The sequence below is a fragment of the Lepus europaeus genome, chromosome 2, assembly GCF_033115175.1.
Source record: "Lepus europaeus isolate LE1 chromosome 2, mLepTim1.pri, whole genome shotgun sequence".
Lineage (NCBI taxonomy): Eukaryota > Metazoa > Chordata > Mammalia > Lagomorpha > Leporidae > Lepus > Lepus europaeus.
The window spans coordinates 48,205,604-48,221,924 of NC_084828.1; the positions used below are offsets into that span (position 1 = coordinate 48,205,604).

At 40.3% G+C, this 16,321-nt stretch overlaps 1 protein-coding gene across 1 annotated transcript in view; it reads right to left on the reverse strand.

The window, feature by feature from the left end:
- Positions 1-7,836: 7,836 nt before the first annotated feature.
- PROS1 (protein S) overlaps positions 7,837-16,321 on the reverse strand; it is a 105,573-nt gene continuing 97,088 nt past the window's right edge. The window contains exon 15 of the mRNA XM_062206696.1: positions 7,837-14,420. Coding sequence (XP_062062680.1) covers positions 14,260-14,420 — 161 coding nt within the window. The 3' untranslated portion in view covers positions 7,837-14,259. The remainder of the gene's footprint in view (positions 14,421-16,321) is intronic.

Below are 16,321 nucleotides of genomic sequence, written 5' to 3' on the forward strand. Positions count from 1 at the left end.
TGAATATATAATAGTGAAAATTAATTTATTATGGCAGGCAAGAAAGACTTCCCTGAAAAAACGATGATTCAGCTGAGATTTGACATAGAATCAGAGTGAGCTAAATGGTAAAGGAAAACGGTGATGAGGGCGGGCAGGCAGTGAATTTTTAGAGTAAAACAACAGCATGTGCTAAAGTTCTGCGAATGCTAATGAAGCCCAGAGTGACTGGGGAGCAATGAATAAGGAAAGCAAGTATGAGAAGACCAGGCTGTAGGCCTACATCATCATGTAGACCAGGCTGTGCCTAGCAGGGGGTGCTGAGTCCGAATGTTGGTGTTTATCTAAGGGCCATAGAAGCCTGGGGAGATTTTAACCAGAGAGATGACTAGATCGCCCTGGCTGCAGTGAGGAGAATGGATGGAGAGGAGCAACTCTGCATGCAGAACAACCAGAGAGAAAACAAAGCTGTACAGGCAGGCAGAAGGTCATGGAGACTTTGTTAGGCTTTGTGGTTCTTGAAGATGGATAGAAACAAATATTAAATATTCAAAAATACCTAAAAACATAATAATGTCTGGCCAGTACATAGACACAAAGATTTGTTTTTTCTAGAGTGAACAGGAAAGCTGTCCCAGAAGTAGCATGAAAGGTAAGCTTGAACAATAAATAGAAGTTTGCCAGCACAAAAGTGAGGAAATGATGTTTTTTACAGAGAAAATAGCACAACCAAATCAATGAAGTCTCAAAAATGAAGTTTAACAAAGGAGAAACTTCTTCTGGTGTGTTTTGCTCATATTTATAAGCAATGCTTGCCTTGAAGTGCAGCATATAGTAGCTATTCAGTCAATGAATGTGTTTAGAAAAGAAATGCCTTCCAAGGCAGTGAAATATAAGGTCCTCAAAAGATATTGGGTACAGAGAATGAGAATGACCAAGGAAACAGGCAAAAACAAGGTGAGTTTGCATTCCTTTGCTGAGCAGTCAGAGACAGCTTTAAGGCACACAAACAACCTGATGGGGCTGGGTCTTGTGGCACAGTGGGTTAAGTCACTACCTGCAATGCCCCGCCTGGTTCAAAACCCATCTCTTCCACTTTACATCCAGCTTCTTTGGCCTGGCCTAGCCCTGGCTGTTGGTGGCACTTGGGAAGTGAACCAGTTGATGGAAGATCTCTTTCTCTTTCCGTTATTCTGAATGCAAAACAAACAAATAAATAACTACAAAAAATCAACCTAAAGCCTTTGTTGTCAAAAAGTGAAAGCAGGGCCAGCGCCGTGGCTCAGCAGGCTAATCCTCCGCCTAGCGGTGCCGGCACACCAGGTTCTAGTCCCGGTCGGGTCGCTGGATTCTGTCCCGGTTGCCCCTCTTCCAGGCCAACTCTCTGCTATGGCCCGGGAGTGCAGTAGAGGATGGCCCAAGTGCTTGGGCCCTGCACCCCATGGGAGACCAGGAGAAGCACCTGGCTCCTGCCTTCAGATCAGCGTTGTGCGCCAGCCGCGGCGGCCATTGGAGGGTGAACCAACGGCAAAGGAAGACCTTTCTCTCTGTCTCTCTCTCTTACTGTCCACTCTGCCTATCAAAAAAAATTTTTAAATTTAAAAAAAAATAAAAAATTTTTTTAAAAAGTGAAAGCAGGGGCAGTTATTGTGACACAACTGGTTAAGCAGCTGCCTGTGAAGCCAGCATCCCATATGAGCACTGGTTCAAGTCCCAGTCATTTCACTTCTGATGTAGTTCCCTGCTAATGCACGGGGGTAAGCAGTGGAAACGGCCCGAGTACTTCAAGTACTTGGTCCCTGCCACCCACATGGGCGACCTGGCTGGAGTTCCAGACTCCTGACTTCAGCCTAGCTCAGCCCTGGCTGTTGCAGCCATTTAGGGGAGTAAACCAGTAGATGGAGGACCTCTCTCTCTCTCTCTCTCTCTCTCTCTCTCTCTTTGCTTCTTTCAAACATACAAAATGAGTATACTCAACAGTGCAGCAAGTTTGTGCTAAGTCAGGAGATAAATGGCATATCCTCTGGGAGTATTTTCAAGCTTCTGCAGATTGAATCAGCAGATGGGGGTCCTCTCTTTCTCAAATAAATAAATAAAAATTCAAATGTCTGAAGACTATAATCATGAATCAGGTCTTCAGTCTTCAGATGTGGGCCAGTCTGCACTATATTTTCCAGAAAATTCCTGAAAAGTAAATGGGGAAGATGATAGAGCAAAAGTCTGAAAGAACTTGTTGTGTTACTACAGTTGGAAAGTTTGATGAATGAATTGCCTGTCAGATTCAGGTCATTATAAAGATGGGTATAGCCTAAATGGGAGCTGGGAACAGATGCTCCTCAGGTGCACTTAGAATACTGGAGTTTGCAAACAGGTGAGCAAAGCAGCCCTGGGGCCTCATAGCATTAATATAAGCCACTAAGAACCATGAAGAACTCTGTTATTGCAATAAACTAAGAAATCTACACACAGTGACTGGTCACTCAAGCTGTTAATTTACAGAGTGTAGTAAGAGTGTGGTTGCAATTGTTTGGTCTGTGGTGTTTTGCTTGTGCTGTTTGTTGCTTTAGATTCCATTTCTCTGTCAATTTTCCATGTGTGCTTTTTGGTAGAGTCGACAAACCCACTTAGTAAAATATCATAGCCATATTACAATCTTGATGGGTGCATTTTATTTGAAAATTTGGAAGAATAAAAGTGACCACACAGGAAAATAGATAAATAATGACTTCCGCAGAGCAGGGGAGAAAAAAATCAGACATGCTGGGAAAAAAAAAAAATTTGATGGGGGCAGGGCACAAAAAACAGATTGGAAGAATTTCAGATTAGTTAGGAAGCCCAGTCAACAGGTTTCAAATTTTGTTAAAAGGTCAGTGAGAATTACCATTCAAGTCTTCATTTTTGCAAATAGGAAGTCAAGGGTGACAATTTCAAAAATTTTTATTTATTTATTTGAAAGTCAGAGTTGCAGAGAGAGTGAAGAGAAAGATCTTCCAATCCCCAATTGTCCACAACAGCCAGTGCTGGGCCATGCCAAAGTTAGGAGCCAGGAGCTCCCTCTGGGTCTCCCACATGGTGGCAGGGGCTCAAACACTTGGGTCATCTTTTACTGCTTTCCAAGGCCATTAGCAGGGAGCTAATCAGAAGTGGAGCAGCCGGGACACAAACCAGTGCACATATGGGATGCCAGAGCTGCGAGTAGCAGCTGAACCCACAGCACCACAGCGCCAGCCCAAGGGTGACTTTTATAAAAGCAATTCTAGTGGACTATCTGAGATCATCATTGGATTATGTTGTAAATAGAAATGTATTTTTGTAAATAAACCAGGTAATATGGATTATTCTGTTGAGAACGTTAGCAGCGATAAGGGAAGGCAAAACAGATAGCTACTAAAATCAAGAATTAAATAAAAATCATTTCCAGAATGGCAATATCCTGGATAAGTTTGTAGACCAGGGAGAATAGGCAGAAAGGAAAAAAGCTGATTAAGAAGTCAAGGATGGAACTCAGAAGACATTCCTGGCTCCTGGCTTCTGCTTGGGTAAGCCCTGGGTATTGTGACCATCTGGGGAGTAAACCAGTGGATGGAGGATCTGTCTGTCTCCCTCTCTATCTGTATCTCTGACTTTCAAATAAAATACATCAATCTTAAAAAGTAAAAAAGGGGGCCGGCACTGTGGCATAGCGGGAAAAGCGGCCACCTGCAGTGCCAGCTTCCCATATGGGCACCGGTTCAAGTCCTGGCTGCTCCACTTCTGATCAAGCTCTCTGCTATGGCCTGGGAAAGCAGTAGAAAATAGCCCAAGTGCTTGAGCCCCTGCACTCATGTGGAAGGCCTGGAAGAATCTCTTGGCTCCTGGCTTCAGATCGGCTCAGCTGCAGCCATTGCAGCCAATTGGGGAGTGAACCAGCAGATGGAAGATTCTCTCTCTCTCTCTCTCTCTCTCTCTCTCTGCCTCTCCTTCTCTCTCTGTATAACTCTGACTTTCAAATAAATAATCTTTAAAAAAATAAAAAGGAGGGGCCAGCACTGTGGCACAGCATGTTAAAGCCTCAGCCTGCAACACCAGCATCCCATAAGAGTGCTGGTTCAAGTCCTGGATTCACTACTTCCAATCCACCTCCCTGTTAATGCACCTGGGAGCACAGTGGAGGGTGTCCCAAGTCCTTGGGCCCCTGTACCCACATAGGAGACCCAGAGGAAGCTCCTGGCTCCTGGATTCGGATCGGCTCAGCAATCTGTCTCTACCTCTCTGTAACTCTATATTTTAAATAAATAAAATAAATCTTTGAAAAAAAAAAAAAAGAAGAAGAAAGCAAGGAAGACAGGGTACAAGAAAAAGGAGGAAATGGGGCAGGAGCAGAAGGGAAATTGGTCCTGGATAAAAGATACACTGTTTTACCCTTGCATCAGGAGAACAGGGGTAAAGGGGACTGGAAAGCTAGGGTGGATGGTAAGAGATTTGTGTGCTCTGTCTTCTTAGGAAATTCAAATATTAGGTTATCTGCTGAGGGCTCCAGCATGAGTAGATAATACAAGTTTGTTAAAGTTATAAGAAAGGAGGTGTGATGGTTAATTTTTATGTGTTAACTTGATTGGGTTAAGAGATAGACAGCTGGTGAGGTATTATTCTGGCATGTCTGTGAACATATTTCCTGAATAGATTAGCATTTGAATCAGTAGATTGAAATAAAGGAAATCTACCCTCAGCAGTGTGGGCATCATCACCTAATCCACTGAGGGCCAGAATAGAACAAAATGGCAGTGGAAGGGGAATGGCTCTCTCTTCTTTAGCTGAAACATCCATCTGGTCCTACCCTCGACATCAGAGCTCCAGGTTCTCCAACCTTCAGACTCCAGAATGTTCACCAGTGATAACCCAGGGTCTCAGGGGTGGCTTTGAATTCAAAAATCAGAGCATCAGCTCTGCTGGTTCTCAGGCCATCAGACTCAGGCAGAATTGCATCACTGTTTCCCTGGTTCTCCAATTTGTAGGTGACATGTCATGGGGAGCCTCCATCAACACAGTAAAGTGAGCCAATTCCCCAAAGAAATCCCATCTTAAAAATCTGTATTAATAGATACAGGTTCATAGACATATGTCTAATTGACTTTCTTTCTCTAGAGAATACTAATTCAGAAGGCCAAATATAGAAATGTAAAATAATTATCTAGCACATTCTGAATGTATTAATTGCCACTGAATGCATTAAAATGGTTACAATTCTGTTATGTGAGTTTTATCTCAAGTGAAAAAAATAAGTGGTGAGCAGAAGTGAACCTGAAAAGCATGCAATCAAGGTTAGCATGAGAATGAAGAAAAGTAGGAAATCTCAAAACCCTCGAGCTTGTGTTACGGTTCTGTTTTGACTTGGCTGAACTGAAATAAAATTAAGACAGAAATTTGAGTTTATCTTCAAAGGCAGATAAAGAAAAAAAGCAGTATTTCAGGCAAAAATACAAGATGAACAAAAAGCAAAAATGTAGTTGGATAATAGGCTTTTAAGTTAGGGGAAAGACAACAGGTTTGCTAAATGTAAATAATTTTGGGTTTTTTCCTTTGCAATTGAGTAGAACTCATTTAAGCTATTCCCAAAGATGTCAAAGTAATGATGAAACACTTCTTTTGTAAGAGTATTTGAAAAATAATGGCATGTCCAGGTTGATGTAAAAGTTGAGGATTTCCTTTGAGACAGTTCTGGCATGATTTGTGGATATGGGATGTTCTGCAGTAATATGAGTCATCTGTTTTGCCTGGGATATGCAATTCCAAGAATGAGAAGAAAAACAGGATGCGTCGTTGCATGTCAATATTTTCTTCCAGGGTAATATCTCTTTAGGATGCAGTGTATTTTACCCTAAATCGTCCTGTTTCAGTCTAGAGGAGAAAGGGCTTAGTCTTGCTTCTTTCTGGACAGAACACAAACACAGATGCCTTCCATGTTTCCCTTTATCTCTTGTTAATGCTCTGCAGTAAACACATGGCTCTGAAAAATGTCACTGTCAAGATAATCGTTCTTGTGGAGGAGATGGTAGTGAAGCATATTATAGTTCATCTCAAAATGCTACAAAAAAAAAAAAAAAAGCATTTACTAGAACTCACAGGGCTCATTCTTTTTCACTTTATTCCTTGTCCTCCTTTTTGCCTTCACTGGTGCTGAATGAAGATTGTTGAACTATCCATGAAGTCATTTGAATTTTAGGAGGCAGGGAGACTGTTCAGAAGCAGATCCAGGTGCAAAACGAGTAGTGGTATTTTCCCTGTACTTAAGTGTTTGCAACCTAGCTGGTGAGGAAGTAAAGCAAATATATAACAGAATTTATTTATTCAACAAATATGTATTGTTTTCTAAACGCCAGGCATTCAGGTCCAGATAACACTCATCCTTTTTAAAACAAATTGATATTCTATGGAGGGAAACATATTGTAAATTAAAGTACACCTAAAATTATATATACAAATATAGTTAAGTACTATAAAGAAAGTGGATAGAGGGGGTTGGCAAAATCTAAATAAAGGCAGGAAGAGTTCTTTTAATGGAGTGAAAAACATGAAAAGAAAATGTCAAGCAATAAAGACAAGTAAATTAAATGGCAGCTAAGGAGGGCCACAAAGTAAGTGATCTGATATGGTAGGGATGATGAGTGGATGCAGTAGATGGAGAAAGATCGTGAAGGACCTTGGACCCTCCAGCGATCTTGGGTAGAAAAAAAGGCAGTGAGTGCCAAGGAAAGCATTTAAAAAACAAAACAAAACAAAAACGGGCTTATCCACAGCGCTAGTCCTTTTAGTCTACAATGAACATTTACTCTTAGTCCTAGAACTGAAGAATTTTTCAGGTGAGGAAAGGGTTAGGGTCAGAGAAAACTATTGAGGAAGTGTAGTGACATTTCATATTTGTGTCTAATTACCATGTGTGTCACTTACCCCCCAAATTGATGGCACAAATGGAGAGAAAGTTGATGTAAATTTTGATTTTAAAATCTAAGTCACTGTGTTGTGGTTCTCCAAAGAGACAGAACCATTTGAGGAAGAGAGAGAGAGAGAGATCTTCTGCCCACTCCAAAAGACCTTATATTTGTTTCTAATAAGAGGATATTTAAATTTTCTAAAATAGAAAAAAAGCATTATATAGCCTCTGCCAATAATTGACTAGATCAAGGAACAGAATTTTTATTTCAATGAATCTATGGTGTACAACTGAGGCCAAGTGGGGTATGAAGTTCTATAGTTTTCTTCTTTTTTTTTAACTTCATAAACCACATAATCAACTGAAAAATTATTTATGGAACCACAATATATCAATGCTTTTAAGTAGTTCTTTCAGGAAGCAACAAAGACATTTTAATGCTTTCACAGGAAATACATCTAAATGAATTATTCTAGTTAATTATTTCCTTGATTCCTTGCCTTCCTCCTCACATAATTTATAAGCAAGTCAGAATCTATTTCTTTTGTTAAATGATGATTAACCTGAGTGCTTAGTGGATTAGCATTTCTGGTCAGACACAACATGGGTCTGAATGATTGTTGTGGTAGCAGTGAAAATTGTGATGGTGAAAAGAGACAGCATAAATAAGTATGTCAAGGTTTTCAAATATCACCCTTTCCTAAATCTGGCACTATTACACAAAGGGACAGATTTGAGACATCTTTAATTAAAGAGAAGAGATAATCTCTCTTCTTTAGAAAAATGGAATCAAGCTAAGCAGGCTGTTATCACTTGCAAGACAAGCCTATGACAAAATTGGAAAGCATCAATGCATGAGATAGGATCTTTAGCAATCACTTCATTCAAAACTAGATTTTGTACTACAACATATCAAGTTTCTAGTTCCATAAATGAGAAGTTAAGACTTTCACCCATTGTGACACCACTACTTTAATGAATCTAGGAATTCAACCAACATTCTATTTAGTAACAATAATAAAAATAGTAATAGCAAACACTTATACATCAATTACTATGGGCAGTTTTTTCTTTCTGCAAACCAAATGACCATGGCACTGTTATTATCCCAATTTACATATAAGGAAACAAAGGCATGGAGATATTAAATAACTTATCCAAATTCTCATAGCTGTAACTGATGAAAAAGACATTTAAGCCAAATAATATGCATTCAGAATTCATGCTTATTATAATGTAACATTACTCTCATTTTCTGTTATCTCAAATTTTAATGTTAATCTAACGTGTAACATGAATTTACACATATTGTAAATATAATGAGCTGAATGGTGTCATACTGCCCCCAAAAAAGATATGTTCATATCTTAATCTCAGAACCTATGAACGTTATTTTGATTGGAAAGGGGACTTTTGCAAATTTAGTTAAATAAAGCATCCTGAGATCATTCTGAATTATCCAGGTGGGCCCTAACTCTAATGATAAGTGTCCTTGTAAAAGACAGACACAATGGACCCAGTGTTGTCATGCAGTGGGCTAAGACCAAGAAACATTCTTTCTTCCCTTGAAATCCGTGAGTCAATCAAATACTTTTTCAAGTATTCTCCTTTTGTTTAAAGTAATTCAAGTTGAGTTTCTACTATTTGCACCCAATGATATCCTAACTCCTTTATGTTTATTGTCAGTAATGATTTAGTGTTGAGAATAGAGAGTCTGATTTTGGTTTAATACTAAAGGAGAGCATCCTAACAGAGCTGCAGCAGACATGTAAAGTATGATACAACCTTCAAGGGAACCTACTGGTGGAACATACCTTGCTGACAGCCCTGGTTGTTACATACCCTGGAACTACCAAGGCTGCTTCCATTCAGTAACTGAGCACAGTACACATATTTATGCCAGGCTTTGCCCACCTGATGGACACTCTTCTGATGGGCAAACATTTTCAATAATTCCTCATCGATCTCATTGAAATCTTCCCAGAACTGCACAAAATATGACTTCCTAGCAGTTAAATGAACAGTAAGGATGCCTTCAGCCCATATCCCAGTGCCTGGGGATGCCCACCTCTGGCTCCTGACTCCAGCTTGCTCCTAATATGGATCCTGGGAGGCAGAAATGATGATGGCTCAAGTGACTGGGTTCCTGCCACCCTTCTGGGAGACATGAACTGAGTTCCTAGCTCTCAACTTTGGCTCCCTTTCCCATTGCAGGCATTTGAGGAATAAGCCAGTAGATGGGAGCGTTTTCTCTATCTCTTCTCTTGTGTTGTGTCCTGTCTCTCAAATGAGTAAACTTTAAAAAGAAATTTAAATAACTGAGACTTCCTATCAACAGACTTCCTTCTTTTCTTTCACAGGTGTCAGATTATAGGGCTTCCTGAATATTCTCCCTACCTTTTCCCTGGGGCTTCCTTTTTCTTTCACAGGTGTTTCTCCCAATAAATTTATTGCCTATTGCATTAATTTGCAAGTTTTGCATAATAAACACAGACCAGAGGGCTTAAATGATAGAAACTGATGTTCTCAAGGTTCTGGTGACTGGAAATCCAAGAACAAGATATCAGCACAGTTTCTCTGAGGCATCTCTCTGTGACATGTGGATGGCCACCTTCTGGCTCCATCACATGGATTTCCCTGTGTGTGTGAACATGCCTAGTCTCTCTCTTCCTATAAAGACATCATATTAGATTGGGACCTGACTCTCACTATCTCACTGAACTCTTAAAATTTCATTGAACCTCTCTAAAGTACAGTCAAATTGGAGTTTAAGGCTTCAACAAACTAATTTTGGAGGGGCATAATGCAGTCTGCAACACCCATCTAACCCCCTCTTGGCATCTGTTTCTTGAGGGTTCTAAACTGATGCACTGAATAAAGAGAAAATGGGTCCCTTTTGACAAATAGTAATTAAGCATCAGTGGAAGTGATCACCCAGAGCCTGAGCAATTACTTTTCAGTGATAATGACTGGCCCTATTGATTAAGTTTCTATTTAAATTTCACATCTACAAAATATATTTTTAAATTGAATGCATAAAAAAGTAATCTGGAATCTATCATTCTGATATAAAGGTTTAGAATGGATTACATTAACATTTATCAAGACACAATACTAAGAGTAATAGAAGACAATGCTGCCTTCAGTTCTAAGGGTTCCTTTCATCTCCATAACCATTTTTGAACATAGATGCATAGATATTTGTATTCTGTTCATTCTTACAATCTAAGTGACCAAAAACAGTGTAGTGTTTGGTCCATTCCATGTCCATAAATAATTGTTGAAGGAATTGTTTATCATTGCCTTCCCAACACCTCCAGTTATTGCATGTGGTAGATGCTCAGGTTCTATGTGTTAGAGTTGAACTGCAGGATTATGATGATTATATTACAAACAAGAGGTATAAGACTAGAGTTAACTGATTTTTCTTTATTGCATATCCTAGAAAGTTCAGCCTGGGGACAGGAAGTGAAATGCTATATATCCCCAGTCTTTGTAGACATTTCTAAGGAGTATTTTAAACATCAGAAAGGAAAGCACAAACAGCAAGAAGTATGAGTTTAACTCATAATGGCTTAGCACAAGAAAGTTTCTTTGAAGCTACTATTTATACTTGGATATACATTTGCCAAAGGTTCTGAAATAATTCAGTGCTTGCAGGGAAAATAAATGAATCTTTAAAATTTCTAGAATAATCCTGTTACATATTTCTTGAGTTATAGAAAAGTTACAGGGATCTTTGAAATTCAAAGATTCCCTTCTAAGGAGGTATTGAATACATACTGAGAGTAGCTGCACTATTCTCTCAGTCATTGATTCTACCCAAGTGTACAGTTCATATATGGAAGACATGGTACTCTCTCTCTCAGTCATCTTCATAGGCTACTGAATTTGGCACACTACTGGATTTTTCCTCTCCTGCCATCCTGAGTGTCCATTCGTGTGTGGTATATCTGCCATAACTGATTCTGTTTGGGCTTGTTTTATGGCAAGAGATTTAAAAGTTTCCACAGTTCTGATTCCAATACGAAACTCTCACCATGAAGCAATCACTGACAACTGCCTTTTGTGTAAACATGCTGAGCCCCAAAGAGGTCAGGAATAAGGCTCAAAAATGTCAAAGACATTTGTGGGTCCACCCATTCTTGGCAGAGGGCCCTAAGGTCATCATCCTTGTCCTCGCCTATAGGGCATTTCTTGATGACCACGGTAAGAGTTTGGGGTATTCACTCTAGCAGCTATACCACCAATAGCTCTGTGTCCAGAAACATCTTTACCACAGCAAGTCCTCAGAACCATCCTCTACTTTGGATAAATTAGTTGAGCACCCTCTTCTCCTGCTTTGCGCTTCACCTCTCTGCCACTTCCTCTGTGACTTCTCCTGTCTCTGTGGCTTTCATTCCTCATCATTTTGCTTGTTTGCAATATTCCACTTATTCATTGTGCTTGTTTTCAATATTTTTTTTCATTTTCTGCCAGATTTGCTTTCTCTTTCCATATTCCTTTGCCTCTCTGCGTCTCTCTCTTCTCCCTTCCCTTCATCTCTGCCTCTCTTTCTTCTTGCCTAACATTTTCTTCTTTCAGTCCTTTGGTCTTTAAAAAACATTATGTATTTGAATGGCAGAGCATCAGAGAGAAGGAGAGAGCGAGATTGAGAAAGAGAGTGAGAGAGATTGGTCTTCCATCTGCTGGCTCACCATTGCTCACCCCCCAAAAATGGCTGCAGTGGCCAGGGTTGGACAAGGCTGAGGCCAGGAACCTGAAGCCAGGTATTCCATCCTGGTCCCCCACTTGAGTGCCACGGCACAAGTACTTGGCCATCTTCCATTGCCTTTACAGCCACATCAGCAGGGAGCTGGATAGGCTGAGATGACAACCAATGCTTTGATATGGCATGCTAGAGTTGCAAATGACAGTTTAACCCGCTGCACCACAACACCAGTTCCTAATCTTTTAATTTCTATTTCTACCTTGCTATCCCTATCTTTAATCTTTTTTCTCTGTGGGCTTCAATTTGTTACTATCTACTTGTATTTAAGAATTTATAGGCAAGTAGATATTTAGTTTTCCTATTTTTTTCTCTCTTATTATGAAGGTCACTGCCTATAGGAAAGTTTCTGCTAATACGAAATATGGTATTGACTTCTATAGCTGTCCTAGAATGCTGGTATGATTGAATGAGAAACAAAGACTATTTCCCCAAAGGAAATTATTTTTCCCCTTCTTCAACTCTTTTTTTCCTTTTCTCGTATTTTCTTAGTTTTTCTCCTTTTTATAAATTTATTTGACAGGTAGAGTTATAGACAGTGAGAAAAAGACAGAGAGAAAGGTCTTCCTTCTGTTGGTTCCTTCCCCAAATGGCCACTACAGCCGGTGCTGCGCCGATCTGAAGCCAGGAACCAGGTGCTTCTTCTGGGTGCAGGGGCCCAAGCACTTGGGCCATCCTCCACTGCCCTCCCGGGCCACAGCAGAGAGCTGGACTGGAAGAGGAACAACCGGGACTAGAACCCAGCACCCATATGGAATGCTGGTGCCACAGGTGGAGGATTAGCCAAGTAAGCCACAGCGTCGGCCCTCTCCTTGTTTTTTTACATTAAAACAATTATCAATATTTACTTATTGAGGCTGGCATTGTAGTGCAGTGGGTTAAGGTATCGCCTTCAATCCCATACGGGTGCTGGTTCGAATCCCAGTTGTTCCACTTCTAATCCAGCTCCCTGCTAATGCACCTGGGAAAGCAGTGGAAGATGGCCCTGCCACCTATGTGACAGACTCAGGCTCTTGGCTTTGGCCTGTCCCAGCTCTAGCCATTGTGGCCATTTGGGAGTGAACCAGTGGATCAAAGATTGATCTCTCTCTCTCTCTCTCTCTCCCCCTCTTTCTCTTTGTAACTCTGACTTACAAATAAATAAGTAAATCTTTTTTTAAAAAAAATAGAAACTTGTTGATATTCATCAACCATAGTATATGGTGTCATCTGGGAGAAAATTATGTCCAGTAAGATGACCAAGTACAACTTCTGGCATATGTCAGGTACTCAATTCATGTCATTTTTCATTTCTTCACTTTTTATACTCCAGTCTACAATCCAATCATAACCTTTCAATAAATATTTGAACTTAATCTTTCAACTGAAAACTAATATGCTGTAAGAAGAGTTGCTTGTATATTATGTAATTGTATGTGTTGTTCAAAGAATTGACAGAATAATAATACTATTCATATACATTTTAAAAATAAACACTAATTTAATGTGCTTTGTGTGGTGTAAAATAACTATGGTGAAAAAACATTTTCTAATACTGTCTGTTAAAACATCTCATACACACCTCCTGTGAATGGTTGCGTCAGAAGCGACAAACTTGTCATTTGAAATATATTACAAAAAAAAAAAAAAGAAATATATTACCATCCAGTAAGTGACAATTTTACCTGCTTACTTCTTTGATTATTGAGCCAGAATACTCAACATATCCTTGAGTGGTTATCCTATTGTTAAAATTTGTTCTAGTTTCTATAGTTTGTTTTCTCCTTCAACAATCACCTCTAGCAACTTTCTCTTGTAATTATATATTGTATTCAAGGAAAAATATAAACTTTCATACTGCTTCATTCTCTTTACCATCACTAAATGCTGCCTTTTCTAATGCAGATCTTGGGTGAGCCACTCAAATTTAAGGAATGTACTCATCCTGGCTTCCACACTCATTCCAATGTAAACAAACCACTCTTCATTGAATCCAGTTTCCAAGCAACAAGATTCCTGTGCTTCTCTCATGAAAATTTATCTCAGTTTTTTTCAAATTCAGTGAAGATCCAGGATCAAATGCGAAACTAGGAAAGGGAAAGATGAGAAAGCCTAAGCTAGTCTCACCAGGGAACTATTTTGGAAGAAAACTTTTAAGCCCTCTATTCAATTCATATTTAATAGGCCTTCACATCTTTTGCCTTCATTAGGAAAAACAAACAAACAAACAAACAATACTAGTATCTGCCTATGATATATGGCATTTAATGACATGAATTTTTGTTTAGTTTGCTTTTGAGAAAAATAGATACTTGTTTATGATGACAAAATTAAATTTTACTTTTGCAAACAAAAATTGAAGCAATGCCATTTGAAGCAAAAATGTCCAATTTAAAATATCTGTTCCATTATTTAATTTCTAAACAGCCACAGAAATAAGAATTTTAAATGTAATTTATATCACAACAAAATTTTTTTCTCAAAAAAAAAAACCTTTTAAAAGTTTCAGGAAGGCAAAAATACCACAAAATAGTCAAAGATCACACGTTATAGTAAAAACTGTCAACTGTTATAGTATAATTACACATATGAAAAAGATACTATCGGCAGAGAAAAGGACACTCTAAGAATTGCTTTTATCATTCCAAACTGATGGACATGAGTGAGCTCTGATATCATTATGCTTAGAAATGGCTTCATCCAGGTCCAGCTGTACACCATTAATATTCACTTCCATGCAGCCATTATAGAAGGCATTCACTGGTGTGGCATTGAAGGGAACATCTGTGAAAACAGAATATCAGGCTATTAGTCCAAAATTTTGAGCATCTTATTTGCCTTTGATTAATAGAATCATTCAGATTTTCCATTTCCAATGAAATTCTAATCCTACAGGAAAAGTTAATAATATGAGTTCTACTCATAAACACATTTTCTACGACTCCTATACACATAAGGCACTGTGCTTGGCATGAAATCCAGTATATTCATGACTTTCTCCAATTCCTTTTTTTTTAAGATTTGTTTTATTTATTTGAAAGATAGAGTTACAGATAGAGAGTGAGACACAGAGAGAGAGGTCTTCCGTCTGCTGGTTTACTCCCCAAATGCTGCAACGGCTGGGTCTAGGTCAGGCCAAAGCCAGGAGTAAGGAGCTTCTTCCAGGTTTCCCATGTGGGTGCAGGGGTCCAAGGACTTGGGCCATCTTTCGCTGTTTTCCCAGGCACATTAACAGGGAGCTGGATCGGAAGTGGAGCATCTGGGACTCGAACCGGTATCCGTATGGGGTGCTAGTATCACAGGCAGAGGCTGTTCCTACCATGCCACAATGCTCGACCTGACTTTCTCCAACTCTATAAACATATTCAATTACATTCAAATTGAAGACAAGTAGAAACACTTAAGAGTAGAAAAGAGCATATTCTTACATGTGAAATTCTACATTGTTATAAAAATAACAAATAAATAAACACACTTAGCAAGATGGCTGAATAGAGAGGTCCTGCACATGCCTCTGCCACAGAGGAGAACCAGAAATGACAAGGAAAGGACCAAGTTTTCCAGGAGACAGACTGAGGGAAAATGTCAGTTAAAAAAAACCAGCGACCAAGGCTCCAAACAGCACAGAGACTCAAAAAAGCCAGCAGAGAGACAGAAACAAAGCACATCACAGCTCCTACCCTGGTGCCTGCATGCGGGACTCCATCTTGCTGGGACAAGGTAAGCAGAAAGACCTGTGAAATCCATCACTGCCTCAGACTGGCAGCAATAACTACAGGAGAATCCTACAGTCCTCGCCAGCTTTAAATCTAACCTAGAAACCAGACTGGAGCCCAGGTGAGAAAGGGATCCACGTTGCCTCCCACACGAAACCCCAGACCAGAGCTGGGGCACTGCAGCTGCTGCAAAACTCCATTCCATGTGAGGCGGCAGCAAGCAGCCCTGTTGCTCCCAGAAGGGCCCAGACACAGAGCCATGGAACGTTCGAGGGCAGAGAGCAGACCCCTCTGCATGCTGCAGCCACAGTATTGCTGACCATAAGTCCCAGAGCCATACTTACTTGCTTTACCCCATTGCTTTATGCAATCAGCCCTTCTGCTTCATGGGGCTTGGTGCTAGCAGCAGCTGACACAAAAGCCCAGAGGAATAGATCTGAGGAAATCTCCCTGGGCACCTCTTAACACAGGGTGCCCGGAGGCCAGGGCACAAGCCCCAGGGTCACTCTTGCATGACTTATGGGAACTGGGAGCAGGCCCTTGTGTGTCCTGCAGCTCTGGGACATGCATGCTGGAGGGCTCCATCTGCATTCCTGTGCTTCAGGCTGGCAGCTGCCAGCACACAATCCCTAACACAATCTGCATGTACTCTGAGACCTGGGTAAGGGCCCCGCTGCATCCTGCAGCTGTGAGACCACGACTGATGGTTCCGTAAGTTCCAGGGACACCTCTGCTCTTCTGTTGAGTCTGGGGAAAGCCTCACGTGCAGTCTTCTGTTCCAGAACTTCATTAGCTAACGCACAATCCTTAGTTTAACCTATGTTTACCTTGTTAGACCTGGATAAGGTACCCTCTGAGTCCTGGAGCTCTGGGATTAGGACTGTTGGAGCTACATTCCATAGCCAAATGACTTCATCAGGACAGACGTTAGGACCCCAATACATCCTGCAGCTCTGGGTCAGTGATAGT